This window comes from Pseudoliparis swirei, chromosome 22 (assembly GCF_029220125.1).
Source record: "Pseudoliparis swirei isolate HS2019 ecotype Mariana Trench chromosome 22, NWPU_hadal_v1, whole genome shotgun sequence".
NCBI lineage: Eukaryota > Metazoa > Chordata > Actinopteri > Perciformes > Liparidae > Pseudoliparis > Pseudoliparis swirei.
In genome coordinates, this window is record NC_079409.1 from 1,141,197 (window position 1) to 1,166,930 (window position 25,734).

At 49.2% G+C, this 25,734-nt stretch overlaps 2 protein-coding genes across 3 annotated transcripts in view; both read right to left on the minus strand.

Annotated features, from left to right (window-relative positions):
* The window catches only part of thbs3a (thrombospondin 3a), a 30,426-nt gene extending 20,797 nt beyond the window's left edge, over positions 1 to 9,629 (minus strand). Inside the window, exons 1-10 of one of the 2 annotated variants that reach the window (XM_056443851.1) lie at positions 9,409 to 9,629; positions 9,248 to 9,330; positions 7,167 to 7,315; positions 6,015 to 6,152; positions 5,840 to 5,914; positions 5,619 to 5,771; positions 5,426 to 5,536; positions 5,257 to 5,364; positions 4,950 to 5,109; positions 4,732 to 4,850 (exon numbers count right to left, since the gene is read on the minus strand). In XM_056443851.1, coding sequence (XP_056299826.1) covers positions 4,732 to 4,850; positions 4,950 to 5,109; positions 5,257 to 5,364; positions 5,426 to 5,536; positions 5,619 to 5,771; positions 5,840 to 5,914; positions 6,015 to 6,152; positions 7,167 to 7,256 — 954 coding nt within the window. In that variant the 5' untranslated portion in view covers positions 7,257 to 7,315; positions 9,248 to 9,330; positions 9,409 to 9,629. Of the gene's footprint in view, positions 1 to 4,731; positions 4,851 to 4,949; positions 5,110 to 5,256; positions 5,365 to 5,425; positions 5,537 to 5,618; positions 5,772 to 5,839; positions 5,943 to 6,014; positions 6,153 to 7,166; positions 7,316 to 9,247; positions 9,331 to 9,408 lie in introns of those variants that run through there. The other variant, XM_056443852.1, reaches the window with a different exon arrangement.
* A 6,219-nt stretch (positions 9,630 to 15,848) lies between these two features.
* On the minus strand, positions 15,849 to 20,592 carry mtx1a (metaxin 1a). Its single transcript, XM_056444054.1, has 8 exons — positions 20,510 to 20,592; positions 19,486 to 19,555; positions 19,332 to 19,411; positions 18,419 to 18,511; positions 18,075 to 18,257; positions 17,315 to 17,391; positions 17,062 to 17,219; positions 15,849 to 16,256 (listed from the first exon to the last, which is right to left on the minus strand). The coding sequence occupies exons 1-8, from the start codon at positions 20,588 to 20,590 to the stop codon at positions 16,042 to 16,044; spliced, it is 957 nt and encodes a 318-aa protein (XP_056300029.1). The 5' UTR covers positions 20,591 to 20,592; the 3' UTR covers positions 15,849 to 16,041.
* Positions 20,593 to 25,734: the final 5,142 nt, after the last annotated feature.

Here is a 25,734-nt window from a genome sequence, read left to right on the forward strand (position 1 = left end):
ATGAGGTTCCTCTAGTAGCCTTAGAGATAGAGTAAGGAGATGAGATTCCTCTAGGAGCCTTAGAGATAGAGAAAGGAGATGATGTTCCTCTAGGAGCCTTAGAGATAGAGGAAGGAGATGAGGTTCCTCTAGGAGCCTTAGAGATAGAGTAAGGAGATGAGGTTCCTCTAGGAGCCTTAGAGATAGAGTAAGGAGATGAGGTTCCCTCTAGGAGCCTTAGAGATAGGGTAAGGAGATGAGGTTCCTCTAGGAGCCTTAGAGATAGAGTAAGGAGATGAGGTTCCTCTAGGAGCCTTAGAGATAGGGTAAGGAGATGAGGTTCCTCTCGGAGCCTTAGAGATAGAGTAAGGAGATGAGGTTCCTCTAGGGCCTTAGAGATAGAGGTAAGGAGATGAGGTTCCTCTAGGAGCCTTAGAGATAGAGAAAGGAGATGAGGTTCCTCTAGGAGCCTTAGAGATGGGAGTAAGGAGATGAGGTTCCTCTAGGAGCCTTAGAGATAGAGTAAGGAGATGAGGTTCCTCTAGGAGCCTTAGAGATAGGGTAAGGAGATGAGGTTCCTCTAGGAGCCTTAGAGATAGAGTAAGGAGATGAGGTTCCTCTAGGAGCCTTAGAGATAGAGTAAGGAGATGAGGTTCCTCTAGGAGCCTTAGAGATAGAGTAAGGAGATGAGGTTCCTCAAGGAGATGGGTTCCTCTAGGGCCTTAGAGATAGAGTAAGGAGATGAGGTTCTCGGAGCCTTAGAGATAGAGTAAGGAGATGAGGTTCCTCTAGGAGCCTTAGAGATAGGGTAAGGAGATGAGGTTCCTCTAGGAGCCTTAGAGATAGGGTAAGGAGATGAGGTTCCTCTAGGAGCCTTAGAGATAGGAAGGAGATGAGGTTCCTCTAGGAGCCTTAGAGATAGAGTAAGGAGATGAGGTTCCTCTAGGAGCCTTAGAGATAGGGTAAGGAGATGAGGTTCCTCTCGGAGCCTTAGAGATAGAGTAAGGAGATGAGGTTCCTCTAGGAGCCTTAGAGACTCTAGGAGCCTTAGAGATAGAGAGGAGATGAGGTTCCTCTAGGAGCCTTAGAGATAGAGTAAGGAGATGAGGGTCCTCTAGGAGCCTTAGAGATAGAGTAAGGAGATGAGGTTATGAGTTCCTCTAGGAGCCTTAGCGATAGAGTAAGGAGATGAGGTTCCTCTAGGTGCCTTAGAGATGGGGTAAGGAGATGAGGTTCCTCTAGGAGCCTTAGAGATAGAGTAAGGAGATGAGGTTCCTCTAGGAGCCTTAGAGATAGAGTAAGGAGATGAGGTTCCTCTAGGGGCCTTAGAGATAGAGTAAGGAGATGAGGTTCCTCTAGGAGCCTTAGAGATTTAGGAAGGAGATGAGGTTCCTCTAGGAGCCTTAGAGATAGAGTAAGGAGATGAGGTTCCTCTGGAGCCTTAGAGATAGAGTAAGGAGATGAGGTTCCTCTAGGAGCCTTAGAGATAGAGTAAGGAGATGAGGTTCCTCTAGGAGCCTTAGAGATAGAGTAAGGAGATGAGGTTCCTCTGAGCCTTAGAGATAGAGTAAGGAGATGAGGTTCCACTCGGAGCCTTAGAGATAGAGTATGGAGATGAGGTTCCTCTAGGAGCCTTAGAGATAGAGGTAGGAGATGAGGTTCCTCTAGGAGCCTTAGAGATAGAGTATGGAGATGAGGTTCCTCTAGGAGCCTTAGAGATAGAGGAAGGAGATGAGGTTCCTCTAGGAGCCTTAGAGATAGAGTAAGGAGATGAGGTTCCTCTAGGAGCCTTAGAGATAGAGAAAGGAGATGAGGTTCCTCTAGGAGCCTTAGAGATAGAGAAGGGAGATGAGGTTCCTCTAGGAGCCTTAGAGATAGAGTAAGGAGATGAGGTTCCTCTAGGAGCCTTAGAGATAGAGTAAGGAGATGAGGTTCCTCTAGGAGCCTTAGAGATAGAGTAAGGAGATGAGGTTCCTCTCGGAGCCTTAGAGATAGAGTAAGGAGATGAGGTTCCTCTAGGAGCCTTAGAGATATAAAGGAGGAGATGAGGTTCCTCTAGGAGCCTTAGAGATAGAGGAAGGAGATGAGGTTCCTCTAGGAGCCTTAGAGATAGAGTAAGGAGATGAGGTTCCTCTAGGAGCCTTAGAGATAGAGTAAGGAGATGAGATTCCTCAAGGAGCCTTAGAGATCGAGTAAGGAGATGAGGTTCCTCTAGGGCCTTAGAGATTGAGAAAGGAGATGAGGTTCCTCTAGGAGCCTTAGAGATAGAGTAAGGAGATGAGGTTCCTCTAGGAGCCTTAGAGATAGAGTAAGGAGATGAGGTTACTCTGTAGGAACCTTAGAGATAGAGTAAGGAGATGAGGTTCCTCTAGGAGCCTTAGAGATAGAGTAAGGAGATGAGATTCCTCTAGGAGCCTTAGAGATAGAGAAAGGAGATGATGTTCCTCTAGGAGCCTTAGAGATAGAGGAAGGAGATGAGGTTCCTCTAGGAGCCTTAGAGATAGGGTAAGGAGATGAGGTTCCTCTAGGGCCTTAGAGATAGAGTAAGGAGATGAGGTTCCTCTAGGTGCCTTAGAGATAGGGTAAGGAGATGAGGTTCCTCTAGGAGCCTTAGAGATAGAGTAAGGAGATGAGGTTCCTCTAGGAGCCTTAGAGATAGAGTAAGGAGATGAGGTTCCTCTAGGAGCCTTAGAGATCGAGTAAGGAGATGAGGTTCCTCTAGGAGCCTTAGAGATAGAGTAAGGAGATGAGGTTCCTCTAGGAGCCTTAGAGATAGAGGAAGGAGATGAGATTCCTCTGTAGGAGCCTTAGAGATAGAGGAAGGAGATGAGGTTCCTCTAGGAGCCTTAGAGCTAGAGTAAGGAGATGAGGTTCCTCTAGGAGCCTTAGAGATCGAGTAAGGAGATGAGGTTCCTCTAGGAGCCTTAGAGATAGAGTAAGGAGATGAGGTTCCTCTAGGAGCCTTAGAGATAGAGGAAGGAGATGAGGTTCCTCTAGTAGCCTTAGAGATAGAGTAAGGAGATGAGATTCCTCTAGGAGCCTTAGAGATAGAGAAAGGAGATGATGTTCCTCTAGGAGCCTTAGAGATAGAGGAAGGAGATGAGGTTCCTCTAGGAGCCTTAGAGATAGGGTAAGGAGATGAGGTTCCTCTCGGAGCCTTACAGATAGGGTAAGGAGATGAGGTTCCTCTAGGAGCCTTAGAGATAGGGTAAGGAGATGAGGTTCCTCTAGGAGCCTTAGAGATAGAGGAAGGAGATGAGGTTCCTCTAGGAGCCTTAGAGATAGAGTAAGGAGATGAGGTTCCTCTAGGAGCCTTAGAGATAGAGGAAGGAGATGAGGTTCCTCTAGGAGCCTTAGAGATAGAGTAAGGAGATGAGGTTCCTCTAGGAGCCTTAGAGATAGGGTAAGGAGATGAGGTTCCTCTAGGAGCCTTAGAGATAGGGTAAGGAGATGAGGTTCCTCTAGGAGCCTTAGAGATAGGGTAAGGAGATGAGGTTCCTAGAGCCTTAGAGATAGAGGAAGGAGATGAGGTTCCCCTAGGAGCCTTAGAGATAGAGTAAGGAGATGAGGTTCCTCTAGGAGCCTTAGAGATAGAGTAAGGAGATGAGGTTCCTCTAGGAGCCTTAGAGATAACGGAAAGGGATGAGGTTCCTCTGTAGGAGCCTTTGAGATAGAGTAAGGACATGAGGTTCCTCTAGGAGCCTTAGAGATAGAGGAAGGAGATGAGGTTCCTCTAGGAGCCTTAGAGATAGAGGAAGGAGATGAGGTTCCTCTGTAGGAGCCTTAGAGATAGAGTAAGGAGATGAGGTTCCTCTAGGAGCCTTAGAGATAGAGTAAGGAGATGAGGTTCCTCTAGGAGCCTTAGAGATAGAGTAAGGAGATGAGGTTCCTCTGTAGGAGCCTTTGAGATAGAGTAAGGAGATGAGGTTCCTCTAGGAGCCTTAGAGATAGAGGAAGGAGATGAGGTTCCTCTGTAGGAGCCTTAGAGATAGAGTAAGGAGATGAGGTTCCTCTAGGAGCCTTAGAGATAGAGTAAGGAGATGAGGTTCCTCTGTAGGAGCCTTAAAGATAGGGTAAGGAGATGAGGTTCCTCTAGGAGCCTTAGAGATAGGGTAAGGAGATGAGGTTCCTCTAGGAGCCTTAGAGATAGAGGAAGGAGATGAGGTTCCTCTAGGAGCCTTAGAGATAGAGTAAGGAGATGAGGTTCCTCTAGGAGCCTTAGAGATAGAGTAAGGAGATGAGGTTCCTCTAGGAGCCTTAGAGATAGGGTAAGGAGATGAGGTTCCTCTAGGAGCCTTAGAGATAGAGTAAGGAGATGAGGTTCCTCTAGGAGCCTTAGAGATAGAGGAAGGAGATGAGGTTCCTCTGTAGGAGCCTTAGAGATAGGGTAAGGAGATGAGGTTCCTCTAGGAGCCTTAGAGATAGAGTAAGGAGATGAGGTTCCTCTAGGAGCCTTAGAGATAGGGTAAGGAGATGAGGTTCCTCTAGGAGCCTTAGAGATAGGGTAAGGAGATGAGGTTCCTCTAGGAGCCTTAGAGATAGAGGAAGGAGATGAGGTTCCTCTAGGAGCCTTAGAGATAGAGTAAGGAGATGAGGTTCCTCTAGGAGCCTTAGAGATAGAGTAAGGAGATGAGGTTCCTGTAGGAGCCTTAGAGATAGGGTAAGGAGATGAGGTTCCTCTAGGAGCCTTAGAGATAGAGTAAGGAGATGAGGTTCCTCTAGGAGCCTTAGAGATAGAGTAAGGAGATGTACCTGCATGGGGTTACTGAGCTCAGGACAGCTGTCACAGGCGTCCCCCACTCCGTCTCGGTCTCTGTCCGTCTGCATCGGGTTCGGTACCTTGGGACAGTTGTCCAGAACGTTGGGAATACCTGAAGAACAGGAAGAGGACTTCAAAGACCACAGGGGTCATCTGGAGAGGTCATTCATGTAGAGCGTGAAGATGACAGCCAGACAGACAGGTGTCTCACCATCCCCGTCAATGTCCTGGTCGCAGGCGTCTCCCTGTCCGTTGCTGTCCGTGTCCCTCTGGTCCGCGTTGGGGACTCGGGGACAGTTATCACAAGCGTCCCCGAACGAGTCCGTGTCAGAGTTCTGCTGCTCTCTGTTCTGGACCAGCCGGCAGTTATCCTGTGGTCACGGGGTCACGGGGTCACAGGGTCATAGGGCCACGGGATCACAGGGTCACAGGATCACAGGGCCACGGGGTCACAGGGTCACAGGATCACAGGGTCATGGGGTCACAGGGTCACAGGACACACACACACGGCGTCTCACCTCCACGTTCTTGATGCCGTCCCCGTCGGCGTCCTCGTCACACTGGTCTCCGATCTCGTCGTTGTCGGCGTCCTCCTGACCGGAGTTCGGTGTGAAGACACAGTTGTCCTGGTGGACAGAGGCAGACAGTCGGGACATGATGAAGATGAGGATGATGAAGATGTCTCACCTGTTTGCAGTGCTTGTCGTTGTCCATGCAGGGCAGAGAGCGGTCGGGGTAGCCGTCGATGTCCGTGTCCGGTCCACATGTGTTACCGTTACCAGCCCAGCCCACGTTACACTGCCACACACACACACACACACACACACTCTCAAGTACATGAATCATTGACCGGTCTGTGGTGACGGACAGTCGGCCTCACCCTGCAGGCGACCTCCCCGCTCCTCTCCATGGTGCAGTGGGCGTTGGAGTCACAGGGGTTAAAGGTCAACGCGGCGCACGACTTCCTGGGGGAGCAGCCCGACGTCTGGTTCCCCAGGAAACCGGGTTTACAGCCTCCGCACTTATATGAACCCTGGGAGAGGACACGTATTAGGACCAGAGGGACTGACGGCAGACCAGCTGTTAGTCCCCTGAACGCACCACGGTGTTGATGCACACAGAGTTGGACACGCAGGCGTCGGGGAGATCCAGACACTCATCGAGGTCCACACAGTCCTGAGAGGGGGTTACATTGCATAGAAAACTAGACGTAGACATTATAATTGTGTCCCATTGTATTCTCCAGCTGCTCTGTGTGTGTGTGTGTGTGTCTGACCTGTCTGTGTGTCTTTGCATAGTCCAGTCCAGATCCAGACAGCGGGACACCCCACAGGCCAAGGGGACAGGGGTGACAGGTGAACCCCCCCACAGTGTTCACACAGGACTCAGGTGTGTAACAAGGCTGAAGCTCACACTGACACACACAGGGGGGGGGGGGGTTATGTTTGTAGTTGTAGTGTTGTTGTAGTTGTAGTGTTGTTGTAGTTCTAGTGTTGTTGTAGTGGTGTAGTATTGTTGTAGTTATAGTGTTGCAGTGTGGTTGAGTTGAAGTTGGAGTTGTGGTAGTTGTAGTGTTGTTATAGTGTTGTTGTAGTGTTGTAGTATTGCAGTTATAGTGTTGTTGTGAGTGGTTGTGGTTGTAGTGTAGTTGTAGTTATTGTGCTGTAGTGTAGTTGTAGTGTTGTTGTTGTTGTAGTTGTAGTGTTGTTGTAGTTCTAGTGTTGTTGTAGTGGTGTAGTATTGTTGTAGTTATAGTGTTGTTGTAGTGTAGTTGAAGTGAAGTTGTAGTATAGTTGTAGTGTTGTTGTAGTGTAGTTGTAGTTATAGTGTTGTTGTAGTGTAGTTGAAGTGAAGTTGTAGTATAGTTGTAGTGTAGTTGTAGTTATAGTGTTGTTGTCGTGTAGTTGTAGTGTTGTTGTAGTTCTAGTGTTGTTGTAGTTGTAGTGTTGTTGTAGTGCTGTAGTATTGTTGTAGTTATAGTGTTGTTGTAGTGTAGTTGAAGTGAAGTTGTAGTATAGTTGTAGTGTAGTTGTAGTTATAGTGTTGTTGTCGTGTAGTTGTAGTGTAGTTGTAGTGTTGTTGTTGTAGTTGTAGTGTTGTTGTAGTTCTAGTGTTGTTGTAGTGGTGTAGTATTGTTGTAGTTATAGTGTTGTTGTAGTGTAGTTGAAGTGAAGTTGTAGTATAGTTGTAGTGTTGTTGTAGTGTAGTTGTAGTGTAGTTATAGTGTTGTAGTGTAGTTATAGTGTAGTTGTAGTGTAGTTATAGCGTTGTTGTAGTTGTAGTGTTGTTGTAGTTATAGCGTTGTTGTAGTTGTAGTGTTGTTGTAGTTGTAGTAGTTATAGTGTTGTTGTAGTATTGTTGTAGTGTAGTTATAGTGTTGTTGTAGTGTTGTTGTAGTGTTGTGTAGTGTTGTTTGTTGTTTAGTTACCTCGTTGATGTCGTGACAGTGCGTCCCGTTGCCGGTGGTTCCAGGTGGACATTGTCCACAGGTGTAACCAGGATAATGCAGACTCTCCATACAGGACACGCCCTGGTAGCAGGGGTTAGGAGAACAGCGGGAACGTGGCTCCTGGAAACCTGCAGACAGACACACAGACAGACAGACACACAGACAGACAGACAGACAGACACACAGACAGACAGACAGACAGACAGACAGACAGACAGACAGACAGACAGACAGACAGACAGACAGACACACAGACAGACAGACAGACACACAGACACACAGACAGACAGACAGACACACAGACACACAGACAGACACACAGACACACAGACACACAGACAGACAGACAGACAGACACACAGACAGACACAGACAGACAGACAGACAGTACAGACACACAGACACAGACAGACAGACACAGACACACAGACAGACAGACAGACACACAGACACACAGACAGACAGACAGACACACAGACACACAGACAGACAGACAGACACACAGACACACAGACAGACACACAGACACAGACAGACAGACAGACAGACACACAGACAGACAGACAGACACACAGACAGACAGACACAGACACAGACAGACAGACAGACACACAGACACACAGACAGACAGACAGACAGACAGACAGACACAGACAGACAGACACACAGACAGACAGACAGACAGACACACAGACAGACACAGACACAGACACAGACAGACACAGACAGACAGACACACAGACAGACAGACACACAGACACACAGACACACAGACAGACACACAGACAGAGACAGACAGACACACAGACAGACAGACAGACACACAGACAGACACACAGACACACAGACACACAGACACACAGACACACAGACACACAGACAGACAGACACACAGACAGACAGACAGAGAGACAGACACACAGACAGACACACACAGACTCATGAACTCAGACTCACACAGAGAGAGACACACAGACTGCTCAGACACACAGACAGACACTCCAGGATGGCGTTCCTGATCAGAGACATCTCTTTCACCTGGGGAGAGACGGGCCATCAATACTGCCTGTCTCACCTGTTCTCTGATGTCCTGTCTGTCTCACCTGTTCTCTGACATCCTGTCTGTCTCACCTCTTCTCTGATGTCCTGTCTCACCTGTTCTCTGATGTCCTGTCTGTCTCACCTGTTCTCTGACATCCTGTCTGTCTCACCTCTTCTCTGACATCCTGTCTGTCTCACCTCTTCTCTGATGTCCTGTCTGTCTCACCTGTTCTCTGATGTCCTGTCTGTCTCCCCTCTTCTCTGATGTCCTGTCTGTCTCACCTGTTCTCTGATGTCCTGTCTGTCTCCCCTCTTCTCTGATGTCCTGTCTGTCTCCCCTCTTCTCTGACATCCTGTCTGTCTCACCTCTTCTCTGATGTCCTGTCTGTCTCCCCTCTTCTCTGATGTCCTGTCTGTCTCACCTGTTCTCTGACATCTTGTCTGTCTCACCTCTTCTCTGATGTCCTGTCTGTCTCCCCTCTTCTCTGATGTCCTGTCTGTCTCCCCTCTTCTCTGATGTCCTGTCTGTCTCACCTGTTCTCTGATGTCCTGTCTGTCTCACCTCTTCTCTGATGTCCTGTCTGTCTCCCCTCTTCTCTGATGTCCTGTCTGTCTCACCTGTTCTCTGACGTCCTGTCTGTCTCACCTCTTCTCTGACATCCTGTCTGTCTCACCTCATCTCTGATGTCCTGTCTGTCTCCCCTCTTCTCTGATGTCCTGTCTGTCTCACCTGTTCTCTGATGTCCTGTCTGTCTCACCTGTTCTCTGACATCCTGTCTGTCTCACCTCTTCTCTGACATCCTGTCTGTCTCACCTGTTCTCTGATGTCCTGCCTGTCTCACCTGTTCTCTGACATCCTGTCTGTCTCACCTCTTCTCTGACGTCCTGTCTGTCTCACCTGTCTCACCTCTTCTCTGATGTCCTGTCTGTCTCACCTGTTCTCTGACATCCTGTCTGTCTCACCTCTTCTCTGATGTCCTGTCTGTCTCACCTGTTCTCTGACATCCTGTCCGTCTCACCTGTTCTCTGATGTCCTGTCTCAGCTCTCCCAGGATCTGGTTGAAGATGATGAGCTGACCAATCAGAGCCTTGGTGTGGTCACCTGACAGGACACAGGATCAATAAAGGTGAATGTGATCAGCTGATGCTTGTGAACATGAAGTTCAGTCAGTAGACTCACCCAGGATGGAGTTCATGTCCCCACTCACTGAAACACCAGAAACACACCTCAGTTAGTGTCATATGGACCCCATCAGACTCCATCAGTCCCCATCAGACTCCATCAGACTCCATCAGACCCCATCAGACTCCATCAGACCCCATCAGACTCCATCAGACCCCATCAGACTCCATCAGACCCCATCAGACTCCATCAGACTCCATCAGACCCCATCAGACTCCATCAGACTCCATCAGACCCCATCAGACTCCATCAGACTCCATCAGACTCCATCAGTCCCCATCAGACTCCATCAGACTCCATCAGACCCCATCAGACTCCATCAGACTCCATCAGACCCCATCAGACTCCATCAGACTCCATCAGACTCCATCAGACCCCATCAGACTCCATCAGACCCCATCAGACTCCATCAGACTCCATCAGACCCCATCAGACTCCATCAGACCCCATTAGACCCCATCAGACCCCATTAGACCCCATCAGACCCCATCAGTCTCCATCAGACCCCATCAGACTCCATCAGACCCCATCAGACTCCATCAGACTCAATCAGACTCCATCAGACCCCATCAGACTCCATCAGACTCCATCAGACTCAATCAGACTCCATCAGACCCCATCAGACTCCATCAGACCCCATCAGTCCCCATCAGACCCCATCAGTCCCCATCAGACTCCATCAGACCCCATCAGACTCCATCAGACCCCATCAGACTCCATCAGTCCCCATCAGACTCCATCAGACCCCATCAGACTCCATCAGACTCCATCAGATCCCATCAGACTCCATCAGACCCCATCAGACTCCATCAGTCCCCATCAGACTCCATCAGACCCCATCAGTCCCCATCAGACTCCATCAGACCCCATCAGACTCCATCAGACCCCATCAGACCCCATCAGACTCCATCAGACCCCATCAGACTCCATCAGTCCCCATCAGACCCCATCAGACTCCATCAGTCCCCATCAGACTCCATCAGACCCCATCAGACCCACATTACTTGACCATGATGGGAGGAGCTACCACGGTGGGAGGGGCTAGGAACAGCTTGGGGCTAGAGGACCTGAGTTGTATGTTGAAGCGTCTCCTTGGAAGGGACAGTCCGTCAGAGCCCCAGCTTGAGCCACAGTGCCCCCTAGAGCCAGTCTGAGGGACTCCACTGCACCCTGAAGGACACACAACCAGTCAGTCTCCCGGGTCTGAAGCGATCATGTGACCAGCAGCAGACCAATCAGAGAGGCCTCTCACCTGCAGGCGTCCGTAGGCCTTCTGTCCGTGTCTGATCTCCACCAGCTCCGCCTCCATGGGCAGGGCGACCAATGACGGCAGGCCCTGGCTGGAGTCGGCCAATCGGCAGTTGACGTAGAGCTCCATGTTCATGTTGTCACGGCGAAGACCTCCGAGCCTCAAGATGATGGAGGTGCTCCGCCCCTCAGCCAGGTGAGGGCTCTGCAGGTTCACCGTGTGCTGCTTCCCATCGCCTCGCACGTACCGCACCACCACTAGGGGGGGGGGAGGAGGAAGAGGAGGAAGGGAGAGGAGGAAGAGGAGGAGACGGGGGGGAAAGGAGGGGAGAGGAGGAAGAGGAGAAGTAGTTCAGGAGCTATAACAAACATATTCAAACCCACAAAACTTTATTAAGAAACTCAAACATGTCAAAGTTTCCATTCTGTGGTTTAATGGTTGGAGAGCAGATTATTATGGTCTGTCTGCAGCCATTACTATTGCCCTGGATGGACTGTGGCCTGTCCAGGTGACCCCGCCTTCGCCCTGTCAGCTGGGATCGGCTCCAGCGCCCCGCGACCCGAATGAGGGTAAGCGTATTGATAATGGATGGATGGATGCAGCCATTACACCTGGGAGAAGAGGAGAGGAGGAGGAGAGGAGGGGAGGAGAGTAGAGGAGAGGAGAGAGAGGAGGAGAGTAGAGAGTAGAGGAGAGGAGAGAAGGAGAGGAGAGAGGAGAGAAGGAGAGGAGGATGAGAAGAGAGAGGAGGAGAGTAGAGTAGAGAGGAGGATGAGGAGAGGAGGAGAGGAGGATGAGAAGAGAGAGGAGGAGAGTAGAGAGTAGAGGAGGATGAGAGGAGAGGAGGATGAGAGAGGAGGATGAGAGGAGGAGAGGAGGATGAGAAGAGAGAGTAGGAGAGTAGAGAGTAGAGGAGGATGAGAGGAGGAGAGGAGGATGAGAAGAGAGAGGAGGATGAGAGGAGGAGAGGAGGATGAGAAGAGAGAGGAGGAAGAGGAGAGGAGGAGGAGAGGAGAGGAGGATGAGAAGAGGAGAGGAGGATGAAAGGAGAGGAGGATGAGAAGAGAGAGGAGGATGAGAAGAGAGAGGAGGAGAAGAGGAGAGGAGGATGAGAAGAGAGAGGAGGATGAGAAGAGGAGAGGAGGATGAGAAGAGGAGGAGGAGAGGAGAGGAGGATGAGAGAGGAGGAGAAGAGGAGAGGAGGATGAGAGGAGGAGGAGGAGAGGAGGATGAGAGAGAGAGGAGGATGAGAGAGAGGGAGGATGAGAGGAGGGGAGGATGAGAGAGGAGAGGAGGATGAGAAGAGGAGTGAGAGAGGAGGGGAGGATGAGAGGAGAGGAGGAGAGAAGGAGGGAGGAGGAGAGAGAGGAGGAGAGAGAGGAGGATGAGAGGAGAGGAGGATGAGAAGAGAGAGGAGGATGAGAAGAGAGGAGGATGAGAAGAGGAGGAGGAGGAGGAGGAGGATGAGAAGAGGAGAGGAGGATGAGAAGAGGAGAGGAGGATGAGAAGAGAGAGGAGGATGAGAAGAGAGGAGGATGAGAAGAGAGAGGAGGATGAGAGGAGGAGAGGAGGATGAGAAGAGAGAGGAGGATGAGAGGAGGATGAGAAGAGAGAGGAGGAGGAGAGGAGGATGAGAAGAGAGAGGAGGATGAGAGGAGAGGAGGATGAGAAGAGAGAGGAGGATGAGAGGAGAGGAGGATGAGAAGAGAGAGGAGGAGAGGAGGATGAGAAGAGAGAGGAGGATGAGAAGAGGAGAGGAGGATGAGAGGAGAGGAGGATGAGAAGAGAGAGGAGGATGAGAGGAGAGGAGGATGAGAAGAGAGAGGAGGATGAGAAGAGGAGAGGAGGAGAGGAGGATGAGAAGAGAGAGGAGGATGAGAAGAGGAGAGGAGGAGGAGGCCGGCCAGAGAGGTGAACCTTTATTGATCTTGCCCATGACGGCCACCTCCAGGTACTTCCGGTTCTCCTGCTTGCTGTACACGCCCAGCAGGACCCCGCCCAGCTTGGCCGGCAGCCGGAAGCTGGAGGCCAGGTAGACGTCAGTGCGCATGCTCAGCCCCGCGGCCAGCTGCTCCACCGCCGCCGCGTTCTGCCTGGAGTCCTGGAGGCTCAGCACGTCCACCACTGGGAGGAGGAGCCACACAGCGACAACCAATCAACGCGCTTTCCTTCCGTGACGCGTTTTAAATGAGTACCTTCAGTTTGAGCCTCGGGAGCCAACGGAAACACCACAGAGGAAGAACAACAAGCAGTCACTTCCTGTCCTCCGCGTTACCATGGCGACAGCCATCCCACAATAACCGACGGCTCATAAACAATAAATAAACAGCTTAGACAAGGAGTCTTTTCCATCAGAGCAGCCGAATAAATTAAATATATGTTAAATAAATAAATATACATTAAAAAAATCTATATATAGTAATACTATATATATATATATAAAATATAAATATACATAAAATAAATAAATATATATAAATATACATGATCAAAACAAATGTATAAACAAATATATAATATATATATTTAAATAAATAACAAACAAATTAGAATATATATATATATAGATAACATATATACATAATAAATATATATATCTAAAATAAATTTAAAAAAATTTATAAAACAAATACAATTAAAAATAATTTATATATATGTGTGTGTGTGTGTGTCGTCTCGTAGCTGCTGTGAGGTCAGCAGACACAACACTGAACACGCTGTCACTGCTCAGGAGAAGGAACCCGGCTGATCTGGAGTCAGTTTGTGTGTCAGCACTGAAACACGTGATATACCTGACCGATACCTGATCACGGATCGATCACCGGACGAGAGGAGGCGTTCACATGTAAGAACGGTGTTACCTTGGACCTCCGGGGCTCCCGGGACTCCCGACGTCAGTCTAACACACAGGAGCACTAGCAGAACCGGGACGCTCCGGACCATGGTACCGCCGGACCGGGAATGGGTGGGTCACGGAGAGACCGGTCAGTACCAGGGGGACCCACCGGAACCGGGAGAACAAACTTTAAAAAGAAACGGGACCGAGCGGGACCGGAACAACTGAGGAGACCTGGACCCGGAGAGGCTGGAGAGACCCGGAGACCTGGACCCGGAGAGACCTGGAGGACTGAGGAGACCTGGACCCGGAGAGGCTGGAGAGACCCGGAGACCCTGACCCGGAGAGACCTGGAGGACTGAGGAGACCTGGACCCGGAGGACTGGGAGACCTGGAGGAACTGAAGGACCTAACTGACGGTTCAGAGCGCAGCGGTGAACTGGTGTCGCGCGCTCAGGTCTCACGGGAGGGCTCGAGCAGAGTGAAGCAAATTAGCATAATGCGGCTAGTCGAGATGACGCTGCTGTTATTAACCGAGACTCTGAGACTCTACTGAGACTCTACTGAGACTCTACTGAGGCTAAGAGACTCTACCGAGACTCCACTGAGACTAAGAGACTGAGACTCTTCTGAAACTAAGAGACTCTACCGAGACTCTACTGAGACTAAGAGACTCTACTGAAACGCTACCGAGACCCTACTGAGGTTAAGGAAGGTTTTTTCGCTGGTCTTTAGAGGGTCTATAGCTGGTCTTTAGATGTTCTTTAGAGGGTCTATAGCTGGTCTTCAGAGGGTCTATAGCTGGTCTTTAGAGGTTCTTTAGAGGGTCTATAGCTGGTCTTTAGAGGTTCTTTAGAGGGTCTTTAGCTGGTCTTTAGAGGGTCTATAGCTGGTCTTTAGAGGGTCTATAGCTGGTCTTTAGAGGTTCTTTAGAGGGTCTATAGCTGGTCTTTAGAGGTTCTATAGCTGGTCTTTAGAGGGTCTATAGCTGGTCCTTAGAGGGTCTATAGCTGGTCTTTAAAGGTTCTTTAGAGTGTCTATATATGGTCTTTAGAGGGTCTATAGCTGGTCTTTAGAGGGTCTATAGCTGGTCTTTAGAGGTTCTTTAGAGGGTCTATAGCTGGTCTTTAGAGGTTCTTTAGAGGGTCTATAGCTGGTCTTTAGAGGGTCTTTAGCTGGTCTTTAGAGGGTCTATAGCTGGTCTTTAGAGGTTCTTTAGAGGGTCTATAGCTGGTCTTTAGAGGGTCTATAGCTGGTTTTCAGAGGGTCTATAGCTGGTCTTTAGAGGTTCTTTAGAGGGTCTATAGCTGGTCTTTAGAGGGTCTATAGCTGGTCTTTAGAGGTTCTTTAGAGGGTCTATAGCTGGTCTTTAGAGGTTCTATAGCTGGTCTCTAGAGGTTCTATAGCTGGTCTTTAGAGGGTCTAGAGCTGGTCTTCAGAGGTTCTATAGCTGGTCTTTAAAGGTTCTTTAGAGGTTCTATAGCTGGTCTTTAAAAGTTCTTTAGAGGTTCTATAGCTGGTCTTTAAAGGTTCTTTAGCTGGTCTTTAGAGGGTCTATAGCTGTTCTTTAGAGGTTCTTTAGCTGGTCTTTAGAGGGTCTATAGCTGGTCTTTAGAGGTTCTATAGCTGGTCTTTAAAGGTTCTTTAGAGGGTCTATAGCTGGTCCTTAGAGGGTCTATAGCTGGTCTTCATCCAGTTCCCTGATGAGTCGGTGACGTCTGCTCTGCTGAAATGTAAACTGGGAGTTGTTCTCCCGGGAACTGATCCAAAGAGACCTGAACCCCGCAGGCCTGCTGTTTGTTTTCTGACTGCAGGGCGTTGCCGTGGAAATTGGCCTTTAACAGCAGGTGTGTGTGTGGGCGGGGGGGACCGAGGAACGCTCCACAAACTGCTTCCAGATCAGCCCGTTAAACGCACAGCGGGGGAACCGGGAGCCAAGGCCGGATTCCTGTGTGATGAGCTCATGTGCAGCTGTACGGCCCCGGGGCCCAGACCGGGGGGGGGGGGGGGGGGTTGTTCAACACATCACTGGATGAACATGTGAGGTTCAGGACCAGCAGGAGCAGCTGGTTTCATGTTGGAGGAGCGGCTGCAATAATAAAAGTGTTGAAGAAAGGCCCTCGTGGTTCTGGGGCCGTAGGGGGTTCTGGGGGCCCTCGTGGTTCTGGGGCCTTAGGGGGTTCTGGGGGCCCTCGTGGCTCTGGGGGCCTCAGTTGGCTCTATGACCCACATAGTCTGAGAGCAGACAGCTTTTACTAGAACAAACCGTTTCTGAATGTCCCACGTTCATTTAGATCCTCAAACGCGTCTCAAATAAAAGGCAACAGCTGACACACAAAAACAAAAGTTAAATCATTTGACAAAACAAATCCCCAATTTTAATGTGACAGACCGACTTGAACAGACGTCCTCAACGTGAAGAACATCCAGATGTTTCCATGTGGACAGAAACCAACGTCCACTTCCTGTCGGACGTGATTATTACGTTTAAATAATGCCGACACATTTCTCTGTTGCCGGTTAAGTCCCATGAGGCCACACCCCCTCAGTCCTCGCCCCCGCCCCCGATTGGCTCGGGGTCCGGCGGCTCCTCCAGCGCCTCCTGCTGGATGGACACCATGCCGGTGAGCAGGGCGTAGCTCAGCATGGCGCCCAGAGCCGCCAGCGCCGACAGCACCTGCTTCCTGCGCTTGTTGGGGACGTGGTCGAAGTCGCCGCCCTCCGGCGCCGCCGGCGAGGACGTCTTCGGACCGCCGCCCTCTGGGGGCGACATGGAGGAAGACTCAGTCAGGACCAAGAACAGCAATGAACAGATTGTGTTTGTGTGAGGTCACCGTGAGGTCATGCAGTGAGGTCACCGTGAGGTCACAGTGAGGTCATGCAGTGAGGTCATGCAGTGAGGTCACCGTGAGGTCATGCAGTGAGGTCACCGTGAGGTCACAGTGAGGTCACCGTGAGGTCATGCAGTGAGGTCACCGTGAGGTCATGCAGTGAGGTCACCGTGAGGTCATGCAGTGAGGTCACAGTGAGGTCACAGTGAGGTCATGCAGTGAGGTCACCGTGAGGTCATGCAGTGAGGTCACAGTGAGGTCATGCAGTGAGGTCACCGTGAGGTCATGCAGTGAGGTCACCGTGAGGTCACAGTGAGGTCACAGTGAGGTCATGCAGTGAGGTCACCGTGAGGTCATGCAGTGAGGTCACAGTGAGGTCATGCAGTGAGGTCACCGTGAGGTCATGCAGTGAGGTCACAGTGAGGTCATGCAGTGAGGTCACCGTGAGGTCATGCAGTGAGGTCACAGTGAGGTCATGAAGGTCACAGTGAGGTCCTGGAGGTCACAGTGAGGTCATGAAGGTCACAGTGAGGTCATGAAGGTCACAGTGAGGTCCTGGAGGTCACAGTGAGGTCATGAAGGTCACAGTGAGGTCACAGTGAGGTCACAGTGAGGTCATGCAGTGAGGTCACAGTGAGGTCACAGTGAGGTCACAGTGAGGTCACAGTGAGGTCACAGTGAGGTCACAGTGAGGTCACAGTGAGGTCACAGTGAGGTCACAGAGGTCCTCTCACCTGGCCCGTCTCGGGGGAAGTAGAGCAGCAGGACGTTGCTGCAGAAGCTGCTGAGGTTCTCCAGGGTTCTCAGGTGCTGCTGCAGCTTCCCGTTGGGCAGCTTGGCCCCGAGGACGGGGGCCAGGTGTCCGAAGACGAAGGCGTCCAGAGACGAAGGCCTGCGGGGTCACGGCCCGTTCACACGGGTACCAACACACATACATGTGTGTGTGTTGTATATATTTACACAAAGAATACACACAACGACACTTACGAGTCCCCGAAGAAGAACTTGTGTGAGCCGAGTCGTTGGGAGAGCAGGTTCAGGCACTCGGTCGCCTCCCGGTACAACTGGAGACACGGCGCGTTACCAACAGGCCCCAAACGCCCCACATTCAGTTCAGTTCCCAAACGCCCCATTCAGTCCCCAAACGCCCCACATTCAGTTCAGTCCCTAAACGCCCCATTCAGTCCCCAAACGCCCCACATTCAGTTCAGTCCACATAAACCTAACGCACAAGGTTAGCATGAAGCTAATTAACAGAGTTAGCATAAAGCTAACGAGCAAGGTAAGCATGAAGCTAACAACATTAGCATGTAGCTAACAAACAGCGTTAGCATGAAGCTATCGCTTAGCGGCCTAGCTTGAGGACGTACGGTGGCTCTGAGCAGCCAAACGAACCCGTTAGAGAAGTCAGCGAGCGCTTGTGTTCTTAAAGGTGTACAACATCTTTACAGCTAGAATAAAGACCTCCGGCTGCATCCTGGGAGCTCCTCCTCCTCCTCCTCCTCCTCCTCCTCCTCCTCCTCCTCCTCACCTCCTCCTCCTCCTCCCCCTCCTCCTCCTCCCCTCCTCCTCCTCCTCTCCTCCTCTCCTCCCTCCTCCTCCTGACCTTTGACCCGTTTCCATCGCTCAGCTTTTTCCACTGACACATTTTCCCCTCTGCCTGTAAATGTGTTCTGGAGCTCGTGAAGCGGTGGAAACCGGAGCCGGCAGCTGCATCCAGTCTAAGGACGCGTCCTCGTGTCCTCACCTCCTTCTCCAGCTCCTCTCCGGCCTCCAGGCCCTCGTCTCCTCGCAGCAGGCGCAGCGTCTCCAGCCGGCCGCGCTGCATCTGGCCCGGCAGGAAGAAGTTCAGAGGGAACGGCATGTGGGCGGCGTGCCAACGGCGGGTCACCTCCACGTAGTTCTTAGGCTCCACCCAGAAGGTGTAGATCTGGAGAGGAGGAGGAGATGAGGGGAGGAAAGAAGGAGAGGAGGAAAGAAGAGTCCTCATAGGAAGAAGTGGAGGAGAAGGAGGTGAGAGTCCTCAGAGGGAGATGAGGAGGAGGTGAGAGTCCTCAGAGGGAGGAGTGGAGAGGACGTTGGGGTTCTCACCAGAGCCGGTTTGAGCTTCTCCTCCAGCAGAGAGACGAAGGCCAGACTGTCGGCAGCTTCCTTGGCCGAGAGGTCCACGTCTGCATTGTACTTCTGGAACACAAGAGAGTCACTCTATAGACTTCTATACAACCAGAGTCGCCCCCTGGTGGTCAGGAGAGAGGATGCAGCTTCAACACACGAAGCATAGACTTCTATACAACCAGAGGAGTCGCCCCCTGGTGGTCAGGAGAGTGAATGCAGCTCTAACACATGAAGCATATACTTCTATACAACCAGAGGAGTCGCCCCCTGGTGGTCAGGAGAGAGAATGCAGCTTTAACACATGAAGCATATACTTCTATACAACCAGAGGAGTCGCCCCCTGGTGGTCAGGAGAGAGAATGCAGCTTTAACACATGAAACATATACTTCTATACAACCAGAGGAGTCACCCCCTGGTGGTCAGGAGAGAGAATGCAGCTTTAACACACGAAGCATAGACTTCTATACAACCAGAGTCGCCCCCTGGTGGTCAGGAGATAGGATGCAGCTTCAACACACGAAGCATAGACTTCTATACAACCAGAGGAGTCGCCCCCTGGTGGTCAGGAGAGAGAATGCAGCTTCAACACACGAAGCATATACTTCTATACAACCAGAGGAGTCGCCCCCTGGTGGTCAGGAGAGAGAATGCAGCTTTAACACATGAAGCATATACTTCTATACAACCAGAGGAGTCGCCCCCTGGTGGTCAGGAGAGAGAATGCAGCTTTAACACATGAAGCATAGACTTCTATACAACCAGAGGAGTCACCCCCTGGTGGTCAGGAGAGAGAATGCAGCTTTAACACATGAAGCATAGACTTCTATACAACCAGAGGAGTCGCCCCCTGGTGGTCAGGATAGATGAAGACTTGAAGTTCGAGGTCACCTGTTTCCTGAAGTGAGTGATGATGTCAGAGGGTCTGGTCAAATTCTCTTTCTGATTGGTCCTCAGGGTGGGAAGTAATCCTGAGAAAGAAGAAACAAACATAAACAACAACAGTTTGTCCTTCAGGAGACTCGAGTCTGTCCAGACGTCTCACCGCTGGGACTCCTCCAGGGGTTGGACATCTTCCTGAGTTTGAGAGGAGCTCCTGCAAACTGAGCGTAAGCCTGCGGAGAGATAAACAACAACAACAGCACAAATGATGAGTTCAGGCTCCGCTCAGTGATGATGCGTCCATGTCCTCCTGGCACACAGGCGTGCTGTGGTTGTTGGTTCCAGACCAGATCGGTTCCCCCGACGGTGCGATTCCCGGCAGGCAGCGACACTTTTCCGACCGCCCAACATTACCCAGAGTGCATTGCCAACACAAACATGTCAATCAGGTCCCAGGATCACGTCAGTCTGCCTGCAGCAGCAAAGGATTCTGGGTAGTCAGACTCAACCCGATGAAGTGATCGATCCACTTAGTGCACACACACACACACACACACACACACACACACACACACACACACACACACACACACACACACACACACACACACACACACACACACACACACACACACACACACACACACACACACACACACACACACACACACACAGAGAGAGAGAGATTGAAGGCGGCCTGCTCACCGCTGAGCCAGTCGCCCACCGACTAAACTCACAGATGAGAAGACGATATGGACGACAGCTGTTGTAGTTCATCAGGGATTTAAACATCAACCTCAGTTGTTAAACAGAACTACAAACATGGCCTCCGCTGCTCTGTACCAGCTAGAAAATATCCAGCAGAACTACAAACATGGCCTCTGCTGCTCTGTTCCAACTGGATCAAAGCAGAACTACAAACATGGCCTCTGCTGCTCTGTACCAACTGGATCTAAGCAGAACTACAAACATGGCCTCTGCAGATACTTTAACATGAAGCCACTAGTCCTCGTGTACTTGTACGTGTACAGCCCACATATGTACTCAGACCAATTGATCAGTAAGTAAACGATCAAGCCGTCTTCATTGATCCGAGAGCACGCGACCGGGCACCGGAACCCGGGTTACCGGGAAACGGACCCCGGGGACGGTGTGACCCGGTTCGGTCGGGTTTGAACGGGACTCACCAGAATCACCAGGCAGTCCGTGCTGACGGACGGGAGACCCCAGTCTCCTTCCCAGCAAAACAACTCGTCGGGCGCCGCCATCTTCAACCCGGGAAGGGGGACCCGGCAGGGGGAAAATTTTCCGCCCCCAACCCCAGGGCTTTCCCAAAAATGCTTGGGCCCGGTACTTTCCTCCAACTTTGGGGGTTCCCCCCGTGACCCCGGTGAAACCAAAACCCACCCAAAAAAACCCAAAACCACCCAACAAAACACAACAACGGGGGGGTTTGGGGCCGCTACGGTAAGCCAGCCCCCCCACTAAACCCACAGTAAAGCCAAGGCCCGCCTGTTTTTTTCATCAGGATTTAAATTTTTAACCTGGGGGTTTTTAAAACGTTTTCAAAATGGCCCTTTCCGGTTGCCCGTAAAAATATACGAAAAAAACGGCCTTTGGTTTTAAAAAAACAAAACAAAAAGGCCCTTGCTCTACCCGGATTAACGAATAAAAACTCCCCTTGCAGTCAACGGGCCATTAGTCCTCGTGTTTTGATGAAGGGCCCTGTCTCAAAATTAAACATTAAAAAACCGTTAACCCTTCAATTGACCGGAGAAAACGCCCCGGGCCCCCGGAAATTAAACCGGGAAAGGGACCCAAACGTTGGAAACCCTTAACCCTTTAAAGGCCCAAAGAATCACCGGCCCTTTTGGGGGCCCGTTTCCTTTTCCCCCCCCCAAAAAATGTGGGCCCCGATCCCCCACCAATCCCGGCAGGAAAGCCCCCGCCCCTGGCAAAGCGAAGGGTTTTAAATTTAAATTGGGGTTTTCCTTCCCTTGTGTTCTGTGTTCTTAAATTCCCCTCGCGGGAGTAAATTTCAATTACCTTTTGTTAAAAGAAAGAAAGCCTTTTTTTTTTCTTTGGGGCAATCCCAACCACCATTGGAAAAAAACAGCAAACCAGGCCCGCCTTATTTTTAAGAATTATCCACTTTAGGTACGGTTAAAAATTCCCAAAAAATAAAGGCCCTAACTTTGACAAAACCGTTAATTTTAAAATACAATTCTGTTGAAATGAATTCACCCGGGTCGGAAATAATTGCCAAAGGGAACACAACCTTTAAATTGGGCAAACAGCAAATTTCTTTAAAAAAAAACCCGCAAAAAAAAGGGGGGACTAAAAAACCTTTTCAATCCCAACCCCAAAAAATTGAAAAATAAACCTTCTTTTTTTTCCCTTTTTCCTTTTCCCCTCCCCCCATTAAAGCAACCCCCAAAATCCCGGCGGGCCTCCGTTCGGGTTGAAGCCAGGGGGTTTGTTTTTTTGTGTTTTGGCCCCCTTACAGATGGCTTCAGGTAGATTTAAATTAAACCCTCGGCTGGTATGCTAAATTCCCCAAATCTTTGTCAAAGTTTTTTTTTTGGGCTTCCACCCACCCCTAGGGGGTTGGGGGGCCTCGACAGGCCCCGGGTTAAAATTTTTTGTTTATCCACCTGAAAAAAAGGGCCCCATCTTTTTAATTAACCAGTAATCCTCCCCCAGGTATTTTTATCCTTTGGGTTGGTGGTTCCCCTGTTCCCCCCCAATTCCCCTTTTAAACCCCTTTAAGGAAAAAGCCTTCCCAAAAAAAAACCTAAAGCTAAAAAACCTCTGCCTTTTTGTAAAAGGCCATTTTTAATTTCCTTTCCCCTTCCCCCTTAAGACCCCATGGGGGGTCCATCTTTTAAAGGCCCTGGGGTTTGGTTTTGTGATGCCAAGGCTTTGGAGGGTGGATTCGGGGGGCCAAAAACCCAGCAAAAGCCCCCCAGGCTTCGGGGGAAAACAAAAATGGAACCACGGTTGGGGCCCAGACCCGTTAAATTTAAAAATTTTTCTTCCACGCCATTAAAAACCCAACCCAAAACCCGGGATGTTTAAAACCCAAAAATTTTCCTGAAAACAATTTTTAATAGCTACCCTCCCCCGGTATTAAATTTATGGGGCCCCTCCCCCAAACCCTCCCCTTCATGTTAACCCTTTTATTAAACTACAATCCTTTTTAAACCATTTTTAAAAGGTTTTCAGGAAAACGAACAGGGGGTTTTTTAAAGGCCCGGAGGGGGATTAAATCCCAAGGGTCTTGGAGCCGTGGAGCAAGGGCCGAGGACCGCCCCGCCCCCCGGGAAAAAGTTGGGGAAAAAGTGGAACCTTCGTGGCCGGGCCCGGGGGATTCCCCAAAAATTTAATCATAACGCCTTTCAACCAAGGATTAAAGCTCCCAATTATTTCTAGAAGGAAAAGTTAGTAGTACAATTTAAATTTACCGGGGGGGTAAAAATTTGGGTGTAATTTAACCCTTAAAAACTTACCATTTTAACCTTTTAAAAGTTTTTCGTTGGTTTAAACCCCCTTTTTTCCTGTCCGTTTGTTTGAAAAAAAATTTTGGGGTTTGGCGGAAAGGGGCCCCTCCCCTCCCCGCTCGTCCCCAAAAGGGGCCGGGCCCTTGTCGGAGGGGCCTGGTTTTCCCCACTACTTTTTGCCCTTTTTAAAGGGGCACCAATCCCGGGTACTTTGAGAACTTTGAGACTTGAAAAGTAAAAGTGCTAAATTTTAATTTTTGGGGCGGTAGTTGGGCACCCCCTTTGGTGTTTTTTTTTAAAAATTTAAAATGAAAACCAAAATTTTTGTACTCCCAAAAAGGGGGTTTAAAATAGGTTTTCCTGTTTTAAAATTTTTCCCTTTAAAGTTGAAAACCCACTTTCATGCCAAATTTGCTTTTTCAGGGGGGATTTGAACACAAAGGTCCCGAAGTTCAAAAAAACCACCTTTGATTCAATTGGAAGAGAAAAAATCAAAGGTTAAGAAAATAAAAAAAAGAATTTACCTTTGGGATTTCTTTTTTAAAATTTCAAAAAAAAATAAAAATAATTTCCAAATTTGAAAATTTCAAAAGATTTAAAAAAATTTCTTGAAAAAATTTCACTTTTTGTTATGGTAAAACCTCGGTGCCCAGAATTTTAAAGAATTTCCCTTTTGCGGATTTTGAATAAGTTCAATTTAAAGTTAGCAAAAAATAAATATAATTAATATTATGCCAATATATTAATTTTATTTAAAGCAAATCCTTAACTTTCTTGAAAGAAATTACACTGCAGTCTTGTTATTGGTGACCTCTGCGAGGCCCAGGATTATTTTCATGAGATATCACCTTGCGGATTGGGAGTAAATTCAATTTAAATTTAGCGGGAAATTAATATTATTAATATTATGCCAATATTTGAATTTTATTTAAAGCAAATTCTTAACTTTCTTGAAAGAAATTACACTGCAGTCTTGTTATTGGTGACCTCTGCTAGGCCCAGGATTATTTTCATGAGATATTACTCGACAGACTTTCAGGAAATTCAAGTTCAAATCAGCTGAATAACAGGACCTCAAGTGGGAGCTGAACATCAGCTCCATCACTAAAAAGGCACGGCAGAGGATATTCTTCCTGAGGTAGCTGAATTCAACCTGCCAAAGACCACGATGGTGCACTTCTACACTGCCATCATGGAGTCCATCCTCTGCTCCTCCATCACTGTCTGGTACGCTGCAGCCTAAGACAGGGCCAGACTGATGGATCATCCGCTCTGCTGAGAGAGGGATTGGCCGCTATCTGCCACCCCTCCAGGTCTGCTTCCAGGACCCTAAAGCGAGCAACGAAGATTGTAGCTGACTCCTCTCACCCTGTCACACACTGTTCAAGAGGTAGAGAACCTGACCAGGTAGAGAACAGAGAACCTGACCAGGTAGAGAACAGAGAACCTGAACATGTAGAGAACAGAGAACCTGAACATGTAGAGAGAACAGAGAACCTGAACATGTAGAGAACAGAGAACCTGAACATGTAGAGAACAGAGAACCTGAACAGGTAGAGAACAGAGAACCTGAACATGTAGAGAACAGAGAACCTGAACAGGTAGAGAACAGAGAACCTGAACATGTAGAGAACAGAGAACCTGAACAGGTAGAGAACAGAGAACCTGAACATGTAGAGAACAGAGAACCTGAACAGGTAGAGAACAGAGAACCTGAACATGTAGAGAACAGAGAACCTGAACATGTAGAGAACAGAGAACCTAAACATGTAGAGAACAGAGAACCTGAACAGGTAGAGAACAGAGAACCTGAACATGTAGAGAACAGAGAACCTAAACAGGTAGAGAACAGAGAACCTGAACATGTAGAGAACAGAGAACCTGAACATGTAGAGAACAGATAACCTAAACATGTAGAGAACAGAGAACCTGAACAGGTAGAGAACAGAGAACCTGAACATGTAGAGAACAGAGAACCTCAACAGGTAGAGAACAGAGAACCTGAACATGTAGAGAACAGAGAACCTGAACAGGTAGAGAACAGAGAACCTGAACATGTAGAGAACAGAGAACCTGAACAGGTAGAGAACAGAGAACCTGAACAGGTAGAGAACAGAGAACCTGAACATTTAGAGAACAGAGAACCTGAACAGGTAGAGAACATAGAACCTGAACATGTAGAGAACAGAGAACCTGAACATGTAGAGAACAGAGAACCCGAACAGGTAGAGAACAGAGAACCTGAACAGGTAGAGAACAGAGAACCTGACCAGGTAGAGAACAGAGAACCTGAACAGGTAGAGAACAGAGAACCTGACCAGGTAGAGAACAGAGAACCTGAGCAGGTAGAGAACAGAGAACCTGAACATGTAGAGAACAGAGAACCTGAACATGTAGAGAACAGAGAACCTGAACATGTAGAGAACAGAGAACCTGAACAGGTAGAGAACAGAGAACCTGAACAGGTAGAGAACAGAGAACCTGAACATGTAGAGAACAGAGAACCCGAACAGGTAGAGAACAGAGAACCTGAACAGGTAGAGAACAGAGAACCTGACCAGGTAGAGAACAGAGAACCTTAACATGTAGAGAACAGAAAACCTGAACAGGTAGAGAACAGAGAACCTGAACAGGTAGAGAACAGAGAACATGTAGAGAACAGAGAACCCGAACAGGTAGAGAACAGAGAACCTGAAAATGTAGAGAACAGAGAACCTGAACAGGAAGAGAACAGAGAACCTGAACATGTAGAGAACAGAGAACCTCAACATGTCGAGAACATGTAGACAACAGAGAACCTGAACATGTAGAGAACAGAGAACCTGAACATGTAGAGAACAGAGAACCTGAACATGTAGAGAACAGAGAACCTCAACATGTAGACAACAGAGAACCTCAACATGTAGAGAACA